The following is a 19,542-nucleotide window of genomic DNA, read 5'->3' as shown; positions in this document are numbered from 1 at the left end:
CACTGGAGATCACATGGTACTTGCAAGGTACGTCTTTGGCGGGAACCACGTAAAGAAAGATTAAGATGGCACTGTGAACTGATTATCCAAGAAGTTAACCTTGAATCGCGAAATCCATGAGCATGGAAGAGTGGGAAATTCCCTATGAAGAGGATGATTTTGAATCTCGCTACGCGGATGAACTGGACATGCTCGAAGAATTCGATGAAGAAGGTGAGATTCTTCTGCAATGAATATGTCGAGGACGAATTGAAAGAGGTTCCCTTGAAAGTTAAAAATGTGTTTATGTCGGCATACTTCTCGGAGTTGGGTATTATATCGGGCTAAATTTTTGAAATTGATAAATTTTTTCTCCATTGTATCGTGAGCTCCTGATTTCAATCACTCCGTACAATTGACTGAAATGTCGATCGAACAGGTAGCTGATGGAATCTGTAGAGGATTCTATGGAATCTTTGCGATCGAACAATTTCTAATGAAATGGTAATTGTACCTTTCAAGCAGTAAACGAATCAGATATATCTTGGGGCTCGTATGTTGTTATCGTCGCTTAAAGAGACACGGCCAGTCTAATTGCATCAGTAATTCATGAGAAAATGCTCCAAAATCAAAACACAACAAACCAACTAATACGCCCCACTCCCCTTTGTAAAGGAATCTCTGTTTTTGGTTCCATAATAAGGATGGTGCACAGGGAATAGTATTTGAGCTACATACAAAATTAACGACGAAATGTCATTGATGGTTATATCAGTCTTTGATGACCTATTTTATTACCCTTGTTCATGTGTTTTTGTGTTACAGTCGTTGCCCCATCTTCAAAAAAAGGCTTAAATTTTCATAATGTCAAAGAAGCAGTTTACAAGGGAGTAGATGTGGATAGTGAGTCTATCAATAAACGCACCGAACAACCCAACTCAAAAAAGCGAGATTGTGATGAGATGTTCCTGCCCCTCTTAGAGGATGATGAAGATGATGAACCACATCCTCTTGATTCAGGTCTGTGCATTAGCTAGTATGCAGTTAGTGTTCTGTAGTTACAACAGCAGTACTCTTTACAAATATTGGAAAACTTTTATCCCTGCCTGTGATTCCTCCTTTCCCTCTTGTCATATAGATTGTCCTTTTTTTTTTTTTTTTTGAAACTTGCAACATGTAAGGTTCTGAAACGGTTTCTTTGATACTGATGGTATGATGCATTATTTGTAATCTGTACTATCCAAACTGTTCCACTGGGATCAGTTCTTACAAAATGCAACTGCTAAACAGTCTTAGAAAACTAAACCGTCTTTAGAACTTATTTGCTGTAAACCCCATACCTGTGTCTAAATGTTGTTGTTTAATCCAGACAACCTGTAAAACACACCCCTACAAATAAATTCCATATCAACTTAAAAATTGAGCAATGGAAAGGGGAAAATAAGTTGTGACTTGGACTTCTATTATTTTGTTGTCTTAACATCTTTTTAGCTCCTTGTAAAAAGAAGGCTCGTCTCAGCCCTAGCAAAAATGGTGCAAGTCATGAGGCAGATTACCATATTCCCAATATACGAAGTCCACTCAGAGAGCTACAACCAAGTTTAGACCAGTCTCAATTCGTGGCCACCATGGACAGAAGACTAAATGAAATTGCTTCAACAAAAGCAGAGAGAAGGAAGGTGTTTCGAAGACCCCCTATGAGCTGTGAATCTGTCTCCATAACAAGAACAGATGGCCAAAGGCTTTATCTGTCAATCAGGCATGAGAGAGAAGAGAAATCTGATGGGTTGGAATCCAAGGTATACTGTCCAACATCTAGTTTCTTGTTACTGTAATACTGCTAGATCCTTTATCAAGATCATTAGACTAAAGGAAATGATTGCTAACCTAACAAGCTTTGATTGTTAGACAAATTCTCCTTGTCATTACTAAAGAAAATGCACAGGGAAGAGTATGAGGAATGTTGATACTGATGATAGGGTTTAAGGTGTTAAGTGAGCCTTGGAAAGTTGCATAAGAGGTACATGTGGTGATAGGTGTGATGCAAATGCTACAGCAAGCATGGAAGAATCCCCAGGACAAAAAAAAAAAAACAATTGGGGGCTGCTAAGAGATATGTACTACCTAATGCTTTCAAAAGCCAGCTGTAGGAGACCCTTTCGAAAATTATGTCCTAAATACATGTGGCTACTCTAAAATGTCCCTTTCCAGAAGCACATTACTCAAATTTCATGTGGCATTTGTGCAATTTTGGTCATAAAATACACCCTTATGGCTGAAATTGTTTTCCTTTCCAAGCAATAACCAGTAAAATTTACTGCCAGTAGTACCTCTAAATACTGCCTAAACTCCCTTGGAATTCTTGAAAGTTCAAGAGCTGAAAGGATTGCCCTATCAGATTGGAAATTTCTTTTACCAATAAAAAAAATTATTGTTCTTAAAATGAGGAAGGATATTGTGGTAAACATTAATTTCAATGCAAAATTGTTACATTCATGAACAATTATAAGGCAAACTGCAAATGATATATGCAGTCATTAAATTTTTTTTGCAGAAACATTGTGGATACATGTACTTGAAAAGGCTGAGAAGATGATAAAGATCAACTTTGAAACTTAATATACAACTGAACACACGCCATATTTCTGTAAATCCTCCTTCTTTTAAACAGAAAGAACAACTTTTTGCTCTCTTTCCAGGGATTCAAAAAGAAACTCTTTAGAAGGGGAACAGGAAATTCGCTTCAGTTGCTGTCAGTACCATTTTCTGTGCTACGTGAAAGTGTGGAGGAAGAGGTATGTGCATTGTAAGTTTCTTTTTCAGATAGGAATATAAAATCATACATCTTTGTTAAATCTTTATATCCATCACTAGGACAGTATTACAGTAAAACCTCCACGAAGCAGGCCCCCAGTTAAGCAGAAACCTTCTATTAAGCGGACACTAAACTGGGTCCCAAAATTAATGACTCATATTTCCTTTCACAACCAACCCCAATTCAGCTGCCACCTCTATTAAGTGGACACAGACACTAAATTAAATTGTATTTGACAAATTTGTATCATTTAAAACCTCTATTAAGTAGGCACCAGACCGCTGCACGTAATTTTTGCACAAACTTTGAAAGAGTCAATGTACTGCAGATATTATTGTTGCTGTTTTGCTGTCTTGTTTTTGCATTATTACCAGTAAATTAAAGTTGGTAATGAAAGGTAGTGAACTTGAACTCTGGATTGCTTTGTTAGCAACATGGAACTTTATCACAGTACAGAGTAACGGTTGAATGTTGATCTTTGACAATTATTGGAAAGTGGACCTCTGGGAAGCAGACACTTGGCAAGGGTATATGCATAATAGATGTTTCACTGTAATTTTAGACTAAGAAATAGACTGGAATTGACTTTTCTGTGATTGTGTTTTTTCCCATAAATTTCAAGGGAATGTATTTTTGCCTAAGGTATGTAATGAAATTCATAAAATACCACTGTAAAATGCGCTTTAATCATTTAATCCATCTTATTTGCTCTATCAGAGACGGAGAAGGACAATTGAGGAATCAGAGAAGCTAACAGAATCTTTACAAAGGTAGTCTATTGAATAACTACAGAAACTGAAAAATTTAAAATGGAATTAGAGAGAGTTTCAAAAGTAAATCCAATGGGCAATATATTTTGTTTACATTTTATTTCATGTAAAAACGTTAGAGATTAAGTGATAATGATACAATACTTGATAATGCAGTTAAATTGTTCTCAAACTATTGTTTGCCCAGTATGCTTCCCCTACATGTACATGCACATGTACATTCTTTGTGATTCATAGATTAAGTCTCGATTTTATTAACTTTAGAATGCTTGATGATGGTAATTCCAACATTGAGGAAGTTGAACTGAAAGAACCCAGTAGACATGACAACCATTACAGTATTCCACAACATTCCTTATGGGTTGAAAAGTATACCCCACGATTTTTCACAGAATTGCTCAGTGATGATGTGAGTAGTGTGTTCTCTATCTAATAGCTTGGTTGTTGAAAAACTCTCCCATAAGGAACTGAATTTAGGACCTCAGGATTTCACCTCCTGATGCTCAACACTGAGCTATGGAGACCCCAATGGTGGGGCAGGGATATAGAAGTTCATATGAGACATGCATTCAGGATACTGCTGGGATCTGCAAATTCCTAAGATCTGTTTTAACACTGCCAATGCCTGCGCACCAATGAGATATATATAGCTTAGTGTTAGAGAATTTGATCACAAATTCCAAAAGTCTGTCTTCTTGCTTGGAACAATACGTAACATCTTAATATAACAGCATCCAAGCTTTAAGGTGATTCCTCAGAAAAAAAAGTTATCAACAATTTTATCTAAACTTTTCTTAAATGTTTGTTATAGATGCCTGTTTCAAAACATACAATAACAAAGATAGGTCTATAAATGCAGGCGTTTACAGCATAGGGATGTCGCAATTCAAAGTTCTCACAAGGACATCAATGCACTAAATTTGACACAAGACACATATAACCAAGATTCCAATGCAATTTATTGCAGAGTAATAATCTGATGTCAAACGCGTCAAACTAAAATACAAGCAAAAAAAACCTAATCTAAGCGACATTACATAGAGCTAAGCTAAACAATAATTATTACATTACAATGCAAGAAAAGACAAGTGCACAAAAACCTAACAATAACCGATCAAATAATAAAACAAAAACAACAAGGGGAGAGAAAAATATGCTTAGTGATTGTCCTCTCTGTACACCTGAATAGAAGTCACAAATGAACACAGTAATTAACTTCGCAGATAACTCTCGCATTAACTCTCTCTCAAGCAACAACATACAAGGTACTATAATAGCCCTTTTGATCTTACATGTCACTAATGTCTAACCAAACTTAATCTTTAACTTAACAACAGTTACAAGGTTACTATGCTTGTTTAGGAGATATAATGGACCAAACTTAATCCATTTATGCTTGTACTGGCACTAATCACATGTGTTATTACATCAATTCACAGTACATTTTGCTGTAGCTGAAAGCAAGGGTTTTTTGAGTACCACTTAAAAAAAACTTGATAGATGGAAAGTCTCAAGTGTATGGAACAATTTGATATACAATTTGTGGGAAAATGATGCAAATTTAAATGACATTGACTCAAAGCATTCCTCAAGTCATTCCTCAGAGGTTTCCTCTCTTAATCTGTTTCAACATTAGTGTCCATGTTGCTCTGTGACTACTCAGTAATAGATCACAGATGATGTAAAAATGTGGTGAGAACAAAAAAGTGACACATTAGGCACAGCTCTGTTACAGAACTGAATGGTGGCATAGCATCTATTTGTTTGACAAAATGAAGGAAGAAAATTTTATAATGGTGAAGTTATTTATGGGTCTTTCCTCCAATAGATCACACAGTGTAAGACATGAACAATTTAGCTTAATGTGTAAACTTCTCAATATTTGTTTTTTCCACTCCAGGCCATAAATAGAACACTTTTAAAGTGGTTAAAACTTTGGGACAAAACTGTGTTTGGAAAAGGGCAGGACAAGAAAGTCAAGGTCAAAGCTGACCAGGCAACAAAACAAAAGACCTTTAACTCTACAAAAAACAACAAGAAACAGCAGTTCACAGGAATCCAAGATGAAGCTGACTGGAATGTGAGTACCATTGATGATATTGCATGAAAATTATTTTTTACTTGAGGGGGAAACATTCTGTCATCATTTACAATTGAATCTCAACAAGGAATTAGGAGTTTTCACATGATGCAGAAGCACTGATAGACACTTAGCTCAAGACTGCAAACAGTTCTAAATACAGTATTTGTGTCTTCATACAAGCCCAAAAATGATTAAACTGTTTAGAATTCCATGCCAAATTGATTTTACCATAGGCAGGGTTCAATATAACAACCTGCTGCTGGTGGCTGTGGAACTTTTAGCACACTTACCAGCAATTTTTCACTGAAGAACTAGAATTTTACAGAAAATATGATGCCTGTTGATTGTCAAACTGAAGTAAATTTTGCTGTCATGTTATGGTGAACATTTTATATCAGGCAATAAAGCAGCCAAGAAATGTTTCAAAAGCTTTTTGGAAACATAAACAAGTATAAGTATACTAAAGGTACACCACAAACATGTAAATTTTTTATAAATAAAAAAGGTTTCTTGAGAAAAATAGTAATGCATGTGCTAACTGCTCATTTATTATTGACAGTGGGGAAAAAATGAACCTTGACAAAAGCCTAGACTAATTTATGCTAAAAGCTCAAAAATTATTTTGAAACCTGCATAGGTATGATCATTGTTTAAATAACAAAGTTGTTGACAATGATACAATATATAAATATATAAATATATAATATTTACTGCTAAAAAAGGGTATCTTTGTTTTTGAAGAAGTGTCATTCATTATTACTTGCAAGGATTTTTTTTGACACTGGCAGCTTTATATTTTATTTTCTTTAGAATGTATGTTAGAATTTAGTGGTTATGTTGGAATTTTTGTACTTGCTATGTATTGGTAAAGGACTTGTATGATATTTGTTTACATGTACTTCCTTGATTTTCATTTGTTAAAGCACAGTTGGTAATATAAACCCTTGCTCACAACAGATTTTCTCTTTTAGCAAGTCGATGCCTCTGGTCGTCCTGTCCACAAGGTATGGATTAATGTGATGTCCAGACATAGTAATTTTATTGTCTCTCACATTTAGACAGACTGACTAATTATCCAGCTGAATGATTTACTGATCAATAATATACATGTTCAATGTGCTCAATCACTGAGTTCCAAAAGATGAAATGGAATGTAGAAAATTGAAATTAAATGCCTATTATTATCACCTGACAATATGCCTCTTGTTGGTATGGAGGCAAATGTTTTAAGGATAGTTTGGAATAGAATGCATGGAAAAACAAAGATTTAAAAAAAATTCGTAATTTGTAAATTCATTCACACATTTTGTGGTTTTTTAAAGTTTTACTTGGAATTGTTTGATTACCTATAATTCTGCTTAATGTGCCTTCCTTCTAGGAAGGCTGTAGATACTATATTATGTTGTTGTGTAAATCCGTAAACCTTCCCCCAAGTATGTTGTGGTTTTAAAAATGGTGGACAGTATTTTTCCAAAAATACTTTACAGCTTTATAGCAGTAAGTGCATTTAGTCCTAAACTGCCTTTTACTTTTACTTAGCCAACAAACTGACTGAGTTACTACATGAAAAACAGAAAAAAATTGAACTGTAGCAATCCTTTTAGGTAAACAATAAAAAAATCTAATACATTTTAGGTGGCACTGTTATGTGGTCCTCCAGGACTTGGTAAAACAACTCTATCTCATGTTATTGCACGGCATGCTGGATACAATGTGGTTGAGATGAATGCAAGGTGAGAACTGTTATAGCTACAAAGATCTAACTGACAGTTCAAGAGCAAAGCAGAATTGTGATCTTCTATCACCTTTTACTGAAACGTCATTTGTTGGGAATAGTTAAAATCTTTCCCTTTTGAACTAAAAGTTGTCAGGTGACAACATTTTTTTCTTAAAACAGGTTTATATTTGTAATTTGTGACTCAGTTGATCAACCAAATTATTTTGTTATGCCTGCACCAGGGCTTGAAATTTTAAAAAAAATTCCAAGTCACCTTTTGGTGACTATTGAAGGAAAAATGGTTGCCAAATGCAAAATGCAGTCACCAGATAGTACAAGAACAGAAACTCAGATTAGAGCCTCATTTAATTGAAATTGTTGTTCAGCTTGTGGAACTAAACATGTTTAAAACATCCTGCGGTAGCTGCTGCATGAGATTCACGCTCTGAACAAATGTTTTTGAAAGGCTTTGAAACGCTTCTTGTTTGCATACTAATAACAATCTTGCTTCATAGTAATTTCTAGACTGCAGTAAATTACGAAAATCACTCAGTATATTCTTCTCTTGTGATAAATAATTCATGACTTTCGATGTAGACTGGTCTCACTTGATTGAGCCCATGGTGAAAGAAAGCATGTGCTTTGAAATCCGGTTCCTTGCATTGGAATCTGTGACAGAACACTTTTAAATTCAGTGGCCTTTCAACAAAATGTTGCAGTCACCATGTTGAAACTGCTGCAATGTTGTCTCAGAAGTAGTGATTTGAAAGCGATTTCAAGTTTTAACTTAAAGGTAAACAGACTTAATTTGCATTTCCTTTTGCAGAAAAGCAGAAATGAGATTGAGGAAATTGTTTCTCACCTATAATCTTTTCTTTATGAGAGGAACATAGTCACCAAAGTGGTGACTAAACTTGAATGTTTAGTCACCAAGTTGTAGTTGCATTGGAGACCGTATCAGTTGCAATTTTGAGCCCTGCCCACTGACTCAGCACCACAGTTTTTATAAAAACTAACCTCCTTTATATCTTTTTTCAGTTTTGGTGAAAACATTTTGTTAGATATGTTAATAAAGATGTAGCTCTTGGGTTTCAATAACATGATTAAGTCTTCCAAGCTAATGGCCCTTACCTCTTTGAGCTTCTCCTTATTTCTGTGGCATGAGAAATCCGGAATTTTTCCAACAAATTGATTAACATTTTACAGGCAGCAACATTTGTATCATAACAAAGTCATCCTTAGTCCCTCTCCTGTTCAAAGGCTTGACCACCAAGCATGCAACTGTAAAATGAACTATTGTCCTGCAAGCTGGCAGTTTGTGAATACCTTTCTATTTTCTTGGGCAGAAAGTGGCACCATGAGTATTGAATTGTGTCACCTAAAGCCAGAAAAAAGACCTCAACCACATCTTGAACTTAAATGAACACATATTTGTACAATTGTTATGTTTTAGTGATGATCGCTCCCCAGAGATTTTCAGGAATACCCTTGAAGCATCTACTCAGATGAAATCTGTACTAGGAGGCAATGAAAAGCCAAACTGTTTAATAATTGATGAAATTGATGGAGCACCAGCTGTAAGTTTAAATTCCCAAGTTAACTACGTGTACTTTCTTTGTTTTATCTACTTATTTTGATGTCTTTCATGATCATTAACAGCTAAGTAAATTTCCATTTTAAGATTTACATAGTGCTTCTTAAAGCAGATATCATATATTTTCACTTATTTACTAAGATTGTTCTCTGCTCTTCTTATAACAGCCAGCTATAAATGTCTTGTTATCAGTTGTCAAGCAAAAGAATTCAGGTACTTGTCTATTCTTTACAATACTGCAAATTATGTTGAATCTTTTAAATTTAGTCTTTCATTTACTTATTAATGTCATCATCCTTGTAACAAGAACGCATTTTTAAGTTTTCTTCCCTTCAAATTTCAAAGCTCTGGAATAAATTATATTGTGAGAGGATTCATAGTACCACTCATGTAATCTACATGAAATATGTGTCATGAATCTATGACTTGAAGTTGTAATTTTTAGAGGTTCTTATTAGTGCTTTTCAAGAGTGTCCCAAGTCAGTTTTAATAAACTTAACTCATTCATATACAAAAGATTTAGGGTCTAAACAACTGGCTGTGACAGACTCACAGAGTAGCTGATTAATCTACTGACACAGCTTTGTAGAGGTTATTATGAAGCAATTATCTTTACAGATACTGATCCCAGTCAAAAAGGAAGAAAGAAGAAGAAAAGTGGACCTTTGTCACGGCCAATCATATGTATTTGTAATGATCAGTAAGTTGAACAAACATTTAATAGATTTAACCTGCAATAAACAAGGTTCTCTCAACTGTAAATTCCTGGGAAAATAGGAAAGCTTATTTGTTACTTCTTTTTTTCGCAAGATGACACTGATGCTTTACTGCTGGGCTAGATCTTTAGGGCACATTTTCATTAAACCTTATAGAACCAAACCCAAAGTAATCACAAAAGCCATCATCATAAGAAAGAAAAAATATCCTAAGGAGCCCAAAAGAACTTATTTAGTTAAACAAGAAAACTGTCCAAAGCTCTCATGCTAATTTATTTTAAGATTGAACTTTTTTGTAATGCTTACCATGTTTTAGATACAGGAAGACTTTTAATAGCTTTTGCTGCATTGTGGTGAGAAACAGATGCCTGGACTTGTGTCTCAAAAACAAAAAAATAAAAACATTGTAGAGCTCACCCAACAGTTTTAATCTGATTTATTCGGATTAAAATTTGTTGGGTGTGCTTTACATGTCTTGTATACAGAAGGGCTTCTTGTTTTCTATCTATACTTCATAAGATAAACTTGAAAATACAACAATGATGTAGAGCAGAATTTTTTTACAAAAATGATCAAAGACCACTGAAATCAGCTTTTGAGAAAGCTCCATTTTGGTCAGAGACATAGCCTGATTCCAGTGCACTGACAATTAAAGGGGTAACAAGAACTGATCAAACTAACTGTCTCCATGATGATGCACCAGACTCTCATGAATAGCTAACTATGTAATGGTCATCCCTAGTAGAATTAGCTTTCAGATCATTGGAGTTGACATGTCCTCCTTTAATTTTAAAAGGACATTCTCCTTACGTGTGGTCTATCTGTGCACTGTAATGACTCGGTGACTGTCTTGTAAATAAATAGATTATTTTTGATAGATCCAGTACCTTGTAATCTACATTTTTCAGCTTTCTCAAGGTTTATCTCATGCTCTTTCAGCTACCATAGCAACTATGGAACCTAGAGTACTTATGCTGACAGGCAGTCCCCTATTCCTCTAAATTAGAGCATTTTATGATAGGTTTATGCAAGACTAAATCATTCCTCTCTACTTTCAGCTGGCAGATCTCTTATCCATTAGTGGCATTAAACTCATGAATTATACTTTTATTTCAACAGTAAATCCTGATTGATCTACCATGCATGATTAAATGTATTTTGTTTTGCTATAGATATGCACCTGCTCTTCGTCAGTTACGTCAAGTGGCCTTTGTGGTAACATTTCCACCCACTATTCCCAGCCGCCTTGCCACTCGTCTTTTAGAGGTAATCCTGGATAGAAATAGGTTGAAAATCTATGTCAAATCATGATTGATTTTTAAGGATTTTCAAGATTCTTTACAAGGTCCTAAGGTTCACCCTAAAATCATTAAGGATCTCACAATGCCTTTGTGTAGCAGTCTTGTGGATATTTGAATATCTTTCAAGCCTTTCACTCCTGAGATATCATTAGTAATTCTCCTGACTGTCGGCTACACAATTTTTATGATGTTGTTTTGGAAAAATTGGCATTGGATCAGTTAATAATCCCCTAATTGACATTTTTCTTTATTCTCATCTCTGTAATATAGATATCATTTCAGAATTGTAAGGAAAATTCTTTCACTGTCTTTCATGGGAGGTAAACTGTTAAGTCCCTAGATTGATCTTCAAGAAATCTTTGTAGAGGGAACTCAATCAAGTGATATACACTATTAACTATCAACTCTTAATCACTTTTAGTATTCCCACAGACACATGACTGTTTATTATTACTTAGTTTCCTGTTTGATGTATCTGCTCAGGAGTTTATTAGCATTTTTTTTAAATAAAAACTGATAACAAATGGCACGAGGTCACTGATAACCTCAGCCAATGCAAGTGGGTCATATCCTATCTGAATACTACAAGGAAATGAAAATAAATTGAAAGTGAATAAGTGACAAAATTTAGAATGATTTATGTGCCGATCAATTTTGCTAATGATCTATTGAAGCCTCAGCTAATGCAAGTAGGTCATGTCCTATCTGAATACTATTAGGAAATGAAAACTAGATTGAAAGTGAATAGTTACAAGATTTAAAATGATGTTTGTGTCAATCAATTTTTGCTAATGATCTATTGGAGGAAAAATGCATAGAGGATACCACCATTAACAACATATGAAATAAATGTTGCTGTGGGTCTGTACAGTAATAGATTATCAAGACATCAAGATGTGGTGAGAACATCAATGACACACTTGGCTAAGCCTCATGCGCCACTTTTTGTACTCACCACATTTTGACGTCATCTGTGATGTATTACTCAACAGATGCACAGCAATATGGAATCTATTTATTAGTTAGAGCATGCTAATTTGTGAGTACACCATACAAATGCATCACTATCATCATTATTAGAATTTCTGTAAGTAAAGCCAGGAAGGTGAGGTAAAGTTTAATGTGATTGGTAGACTTGACTTATCTCTTGATCTGACCCTGTGTATGAAACATACAGTAAATAATCAACTTCGGAATCTTGTTTTACACAATGATGATATATCTTCTCCATGTGTATAGATATCCAGACAAGAATCAGTTAATACAGACATGACAACACTGACATCTTTATGTGAAAAAACTGATAATGACATCAGGTCATGTTTAAACACCCTGCAGGTTAGACATGAAACATTTTTGTTTGACCTATAAATATTCTGCTATAATTTTTTACATGTATCTGCATCATTGTGAAAATGGATGCTCAAACTGCTCTCTCAAAAAAGCATTGTAAAACTCTCCGAACAGTTTTAGTCTGATGTTTACACCAGACTGATACTTGTTTGGAATATTTTACACTTGCAAAAAGTCCAACCGGAAAGACAATAGAATATTTATTTTAGTGTTTGACTGTTAAAGCATTTATGCTGGTATTATGTTATTTGTAAGCCACTTACACCATGCCTCAAGGTTACCTTTTTCTTTCCCTTTTTCTCTCTTGAGGAAAGTATTCCTACATGAATAATAACTAAACTACAAGACTGAAAAATTTCAGGTTATCATTGGGTCAACCATGGGCACTAGAGAATAGATACCATACCAAAACTTGCTGTGTGAGTCTGGGATAGATCTTTTTTCTCCATTATGTACCTGTACCAATATTTATAATTACTGAAGAAAAACTTATTCCTGGGCCATAGGTGTAGGAACAGCAATTAATGTTCACCTCTCAAAGGGATAACACTCGTCACTATCATACAGCATTACTTTCCAGCCTCCTAACTTGCCTCTCCTCTATTCAAGACCATGTTAGACTCGTGTATTCTCTTTGCAGTTCATTCAAAAGAGACATGGACAAGTAGGATTACAGCATGTCCAAGCTATGGACATTGGTCTGAAGGATTCTCATCGCAGTCTGTTCTCAATCTGTCAAGAAATCTTCCAACTTCCCAAACCAAAAAGACGTCGTTTTGCAGACATTGCAGACATTGAAAACCATAAAAATTTAGCAGATGACAGAGGAATGCCCTTGGGTGGGTTTCAGGGAAATATGAGCAGTATTGGTGAGCAGAGAGGAATGACATCACTGGCAAGTCGTTTCCACACAGTTCTTCATTCTGCCATGTCAAATGGGCAGTATGATAAAGTAACACAAGGTACAGCCTGTAGGTTGCTGTTGTATACTTACTATCAGCAAGGGTGGCCCAAGGGAGGCTTGGAATATAAATCCTCCCCTGCTACCCCTTCATAATTTCAAAGTGAAATAAAGTAGATTTATCAAAGGAAACATTCTTTAGAATATAATAAACTTTCATTTCTCCTCATTCTGATTGAAAGTAGATTCTTCCTCCCCAGTTCTTAGATATAATATCCTCTGAGGCTGGTCATAGAATGTAAAATTCTGGCTGAGTGAAATTTTTGTGAGGTATTTGAGATGTCTCTTATAGTGACTGACATGCTAATGAGAGCTGTTAGAGAGTATTTGTATTCCATGTGCGACTGTTTGTCATATCTTTAACCCTTTAAACCCTAAGAGTGACCAGCATCAAATTTCTCCCTACAGTAATACTGCTAAATCATTCATTAAGATCATCAGATTAAAGGAAATGATTGCCAACCTAAGAGGCTTTGATCTTCACATGAATTCTCCTTGTCAGTACCAAATGAAACATGGGAAAGAGTATGGAGAATCTGGATACTGATGTTAAGGGTTGAAGATGGTGGTAATGTGACTGCATAGTAAATGGATATACAACAGACAAACATGCTAACCTAGGATCATTTCTTGTGATTATTCAGGGCTGTTTGAGAATTATTTGCAAGTGAAATTTAAAGATCCCAGCTTTGAAGTGGTAAGTGGAAAAAATTTGACTTACTGACAGACAATGGCAAGGGCATTGTGAATGATTAATGAAATGACTCCAAGGAGTCCATACAATTTGTCACCTGATTTGTAACTAGAACTATGAGGTTTGTGGTGACCTTATGGTTTATATGGTGGACTTCAAATGGGACTTTTGTCATGTCTTTGTGTCATGGTTTTGGACAAGTCATGTTAGTTTCATGGCTTTTTTCCTTCAATGAGAATAACTGAGTACTTGTAAATTGTCAGGGAAACTTACAAAATGCAGCATGGGTGGGGGGAGGGGAATGGGGTTGGAAGTATCTTGTGTTATAGAGGTATCCTATGCTGTTGGATAATAATGCTTCTTATTTCTTTTAACAGGTGGTTTGTGGAACAGAGTGGCTGGAATTCTCTGACTTCATTGAGCAAGCGGTGATAGGGCGCCAGAGTTACATTCTCCAGGGATACAGTCCTTTTATATCAGTGGCATTTCACTTGTTTTGTGCAAGTCAGTCACACTCAAAGCTTAGCTATCCCAGCAGTCAATATGAGGTAACAGAAGTGTGTATAACACTGTTTATGACCACAATCCAGCCCTCAGTTTATATGTTATCACATATTATTAAAATTAAGAAAATTATCAAATAGTGAACAGTTGGAAGAACCTTTTTAATTGTAGTTGGGAGTGTAAGTTGTGAGATCATGAGGGTTGAAGAAAACATTCCCCCTCCCCCCCTCGCCCTGTAGTCTATTTGAGGCATGCATAAAGAAGGAAACTTTTAAGAAGTGGTTTCTAAGGTAGAAAACTAAAAAAAATGGTTTTTATAAACCTTAAGAAAAGAGAATACCCGTGAGTTTCAATGACAATTGTGAGACTTTAATAATCTGCTGCCTCATTTTAGATGCACTTGATGTAATGCAAATGCAACTCTTTTGGAAAATATTTTGATATTTCAGTAAATCTTTTAAGAACAGACACCTGTTCCTGAAGTAAAACTGTTTGATTGTAAACATTTGACCAAGGGTAGTCACTATTCCATTTGTTCAAGATCATCCATTTATAAAACAGTAACAAGACAGTTGACCTGTTTATTGCTCACTTTCAGAGTCACCTTAAAGAAACCAAGACCAAGAACCTTGTAAATGCTATCAAGAATGAGTCATCTCCACACATTAGGAAAAATATTAGTCTGCGAATAGCCTGTTTGGACTTACTTCCATTTATGTTGGAAGTAATCACCCCCACGTTGAGACCTGTAAGCATATGATTTGTATTGTTCACTTGAAATCAAATTAAATCATGATATTTATTACACACAAAAATACATAAAAGGAAACCTCATAGGTTATTGCCATTAATGATGCCCCCTAAGACTCTTAAGGGATTGGTTACATATGGATGACAATATTTTTAGGTTACTCTGTTCTGTTCAGATTCCCCAAATGGCACTGAGGAAAAACAAGGGGAGGTTGGGAAAAGTTGTTAGACAGTGATGGAGTTGTAAAAGGAGAAAATTACCCTGTTCTTCAGGATTTGTTTTTAGTTTGTTCAAAAACAGAAAAATTCTCTGAGACTTAATAGAAAAGGTAAGACCAAGGACCCTACTCCCCCACTAATAGGTAATTGTAAGGCCAATAAAGGGTGTGTTTTGGAAAGGGTCCTCTCAGTCATCAAGATCATTCTAGGAATTATGAAAACCAAGAGAGATCTACTGAATAGAGTGGATCAGTTTCTAAAGAAACTGTGGTGCTGCTTCAGTAAAGGGTATAACAAGATAATTTGGTTTTATTAACTGAGTTAATAATGTAAGTTAGAAATACGCTTGAGATGTCAGCTTTAGAAACTCTTTACAGTGGCCAATTAACATCATCAACTCAGTTGGTAAAACCAAATTATCAAGAGATATATTGAGTTGTGTTGCCTTTTTTTTTTTTCAGGTTAACACTCAGTTGTTTTCAGCAAGTGAGAAAAAACAATTAGCAGAGCTCATTGATACCATGATAGCCTACAATGTGACTTTCCATCAAGAGAGGAATTTTGATGGACAATACACATATGTTTTAGATCCGTGAGTGTTTGTAGAACTCCTTTCATGCTGAAAGTTAGTTATATGTCCACTGCTAAGTTGATTGAAGTTACATCCTGGGCTTGAGGGTTTTTTCTCCTGAAAAAATATTGTTGAAAACTGAACCTTTATTTGGATAGAAAAATCTTAACACCCAATTTTGCAAGCCTTCCTCTGAACCCTTTAACTCCAAGAAGTGATTAACTTGTAACTTCTCCCTATAATATCCATACATTATCAAGCAAATAGGTAATAAGAGTACTTAAACTTATCAGGTAGAAGTCGTTACCTTGGGTGCGGCAGTGAGTGGGGAGAATTAACAATCAGATATGGGAGTTATAGGGTTCATACTTCACTTCAACCCAGGGCAGAAGGTGACCCAGTTACCTCCACAACCCCTTGAAGACCATGAAGGTTATAAAGATTCTGATTTCCTCTCCAATTCTGCTCTAACCCTGCTGAAATGTGCAATGCTTTTTCTTTTCTTGTACAACAGAAACGTTGAAGAAGCTGTAAAATTTCCTGGTTTGCCTCGGCACAGGCAGTTGACGTATGCCATAAAGCAGCTCATAGCACGAGAGGTAACACTGCTTCTCTTTTTTTCCTTTTCTACTTTCAAGCACTGGTCTTCAGTAGGGTTTTTGTAACAGCAAAGACAACATAACTTCAACTGGACGCTCTATGTTATTGAGTTAGGAAGTTTCAATGGAGAGAGTCCACAGTCAAACAACATTTTCATTTCCTAATTTGTTTTATTAAGTAACGTATTTCAGGAGAAGGAAGTCAAGTCCATCTAATAACATTTCTTTGGTGGGGAAGCTGTAGTAACGTCACTTTGCAACTGGAACACAACAGTTTGTGTTCTAAACGAAATCTCTGAGAGAATTTACTAATGCATTTGGGATCTTTGTGGTGCAGATTGAGTTGGAAAAAATGAGAAGAGCTGAGAGAGCCTTTAAATCTCGTGCGGATGAAAGGTAAGGATTGCAAATCCATTTTGATTACCTCATAAATACCAGTGACAAGACACTGGTGTTTTTTCTTTTCTTTCTTGAACATCATTTCTGTGGTTAAGTCAATACTGGATTGCAGTATCCTCCACCACGAGAGTTGAAACAGTTAACACACATGTACTGTTGAAGATGGGAGTGGGGGGAGGGGGGGCTGGTGGCAAGGAATCTCAGCAGGGAAAGGAGAATGTCGAACTATCTTTTTCGAAATAAAAGCTGACCTCAACAAGACTGGAGTGAAATAATCAGCAAGAAACTCCTTCAACTTGTATTTAAACTTGAGGAGTAAAAATAATTTTGATAATTCCTTATCGATGTTATACTCCCATTCCACAGTTCAATATTCAAACTGTTACTGTAGATCTGTTTTCTTTAGAGTTCCCACCACTACCGCTTTGTTTGCTGAATTTAAAGTAAAATTTGCATTTCCATTTCTCTGGATTTCAGTTGGAAAGATTGATTTATTTGTAGCTCAGCTTTAGCCCATCACTGGAGAAACTTATCAATCAGGTGTATACATAAAGATTTGAAGACAATTTTCATGTATGTGCCATTGTTATTTTTCTTCCCTAGATATAGTCCTCCCACAAATACCAGTGACTCCAAGAAGCTGGAACAAGAAAAATTAAAGAAGCCTGTAGTTGTTTTGTCTCTGGATACTAGTAAAGCAAAACCGCTCGAGACAAAGGTACCGGAATCTCTGTTAACTTTCCCCCTTGTGAGTGGGCAGACTTGTGATAGGAAAGCAAACTTTAGGTCTATTGAATTTCTGACGAACTAACCAATGGACAGGTGAACATAAGCTGGAAGTAATGGACCGACTGACTGACTCGCCAACTAGTTGTTGAACAGAGGAGGAATTTTTTATGCTGATCTGACTATTAGGTTGATTGACTGACTAATGGCTTGGTTTGCAGTCTTCTTACTTTTATCAAAACGATCTTATCGCAGTGAAACAAATGATGCTTTGTTCAATTCTCTTCCCTATTTTCAGCCTGTCTTAGACTTCTTTGGACGTCCAGTGAAGGTTCAACCTAAAGACACAGGTAATATCTTCTGACACTGCTTTTGAAATTAAAAATCTGAAGCTTCCACTCTTGTTTAACTTTTTTCTTTTCAGGAGACAAAACCAGCTCGCAGTCAGCTCGATCACAGCCAAGCCTTATTTGGTTTCGGTTTAATGAAGGATACAGCAATGCCGTTCGAAAAAGCGTCAAAGTGTTGGAGTTTCTCTAAAATAAAATAGTCGCAGTTGGAATAATAGGCAAAATTTTGTTGAGAACTTTTCAAATCATCTTGCATGACAATTTCAATTAGTTAAAGGGATGAAACGTGAAATAATAATTTGGAAGATCCCACATTGACCTTAACAAATGAGCAAGGGGAAGAAGATTTTTCAGCCATTTAAACAGCGTAAAATTCTTGTTGTAAATTGATTGTTCTATGTAACTGCTCCTGACGAGATTGAGCAATAAAAATGTCTTATTGGTATAGATTCAGTGGTGGTATAATATAACTTATCAGAGTTTCCTTTTATCTTTGAACACATACATGTCGATCTACGTATGGTGTGTTTTGTTTTCCTCATTTTTTCTTGATGAACAAGAAAAAAGACTCGTACTACTCATACTCCTCATACTCACACTCCTCTTCAAGAGGAAACAATCTCTCATTTCTTGCAATCAATAAGGCAAACTCTACTCTACGAACATCATAAAGCATACATGTGGGAAAATTTTGAAATCTGAATAGAGATTTCGGAAGCAAAATCATATACGAAAACACAAAGGAAGAGTGGATTGAAACGAGATCCCGGACAGAGAGTCAGCTCGATTGATTCATCAGTCTCAAAACGGAAAGGATTCGAGATCTCTAAGGGACAGGGCTGAAAATGTGCCTAGATCTCCGGAATAACGGTTGAAACGTCTTGATTAGTTATCACTCTGACCATGCTAAAATTCCCCAAATGAATAATTGACAATCACGTCGGTATCCGGTGTACGTCCTGGGAGAATTTAGGAGTAACCTAACTGCAACCTAATCTAGTAACCAGATTGTACCGTGTAACTGAAATGTTACAACCGCTAGGCCGTGGAAGGTCTGGATTAGAGACTACTTGCAAATTATTAACTAGTTTTATATTTTTGTGTGATTGTAATTTAGTATTTCATAGGGCCGAAAGGAAGACTAAAGTAGAAATTAAGAGATAATTTATTACAGTCTTAGGCTGTAATTATGTACCCAATGCAAGTAAATTGTAAATACTTACCTACCTAGTTTATATCCGGTTCTACTGTTAGTTCCGGTTTTTGTGACGGAGACCGCAGAGGGGGAAATTTTCGAAGTGTTAATATTTAATGGTATTTTTAATTATTGTTATCATTATTGTTCATTCACAACATCTAGATTGGTATGATTTTTCCAAAATCGATCGGACGATTTTAAAGGCATTGTTTTCGTAGAAGAAAAACTCTCACTTTGTTGTCC

General features: G+C 35.7%; 1 protein-coding gene across 2 annotated transcripts; it reads left to right on the top strand.

Moving 5' to 3' along the window:
- The first annotated feature begins 4 nt into the window (after positions 1-4).
- LOC113669105 (chromosome transmission fidelity protein 18 homolog) lies at positions 5-18,547 on the top strand. Of its 2 annotated transcripts, none has more exons than XM_027185100.2 (24): positions 5-213; positions 805-999; positions 1,471-1,778; positions 2,679-2,774; positions 3,512-3,564; positions 3,829-3,973; positions 5,465-5,644; positions 6,619-6,651; positions 7,283-7,380; positions 8,818-8,941; positions 9,126-9,171; positions 9,577-9,658; positions 10,847-10,940; positions 12,215-12,313; positions 12,969-13,290; positions 13,934-13,986; positions 14,361-14,531; positions 15,086-15,235; positions 15,918-16,048; positions 16,542-16,626; positions 16,964-17,022; positions 17,629-17,743; positions 18,050-18,101; positions 18,176-18,547. In XM_027185100.2, exons 1-24 carry the CDS (start codon positions 117-119, stop codon positions 18,289-18,291), a joined length of 2,904 nt encoding a protein of 967 aa, XP_027040901.2. In that variant the 5' UTR covers positions 5-116; the 3' UTR covers positions 18,292-18,547. The 2 variants fall into 2 exon arrangements, with proteins under 2 accessions (XP_027040901.2, XP_089042297.1); XM_089186171.1 differs by having other exon boundaries at positions 7-213; positions 17,635-17,743.
- The last annotated feature ends 995 nt before the right edge of the window (positions 18,548-19,542 follow it).

The sequence above is a fragment of the Pocillopora damicornis genome, chromosome 10 (genome assembly GCF_964200805.1).
Source record: "Pocillopora damicornis chromosome 10, jaPocDami1.2, whole genome shotgun sequence".
Lineage (NCBI taxonomy): Eukaryota > Metazoa > Cnidaria > Anthozoa > Scleractinia > Pocilloporidae > Pocillopora > Pocillopora damicornis.
This window is presented reverse-complemented; position numbering and strand designations above follow the sequence as displayed.

What these genes read in the sequence shown, in the direction of transcription:
- LOC113669105 (XM_027185100.2), top strand. Translation starts at nt 117, where the DNA reads ATGAGCATGGAAGAGTGGGAAATTCCCTATGAAGAGGATGATTTTGAA. An exon ending in TGTCAAGCAAAAGAATTCAG is followed by an intron (nt 9,172 to 9,576) that starts GTACTTGTCTAT and finishes TTATCTTTACAG; the next exon opens with ATACTGATCCCAGTCAAAAA. An exon ending in CATGTTTAAACACCCTGCAG is followed by an intron (nt 12,314 to 12,968) that starts GTTAGACATGAA and finishes TTCTCTTTGCAG; the next exon opens with TTCATTCAAAAGAGACATGG.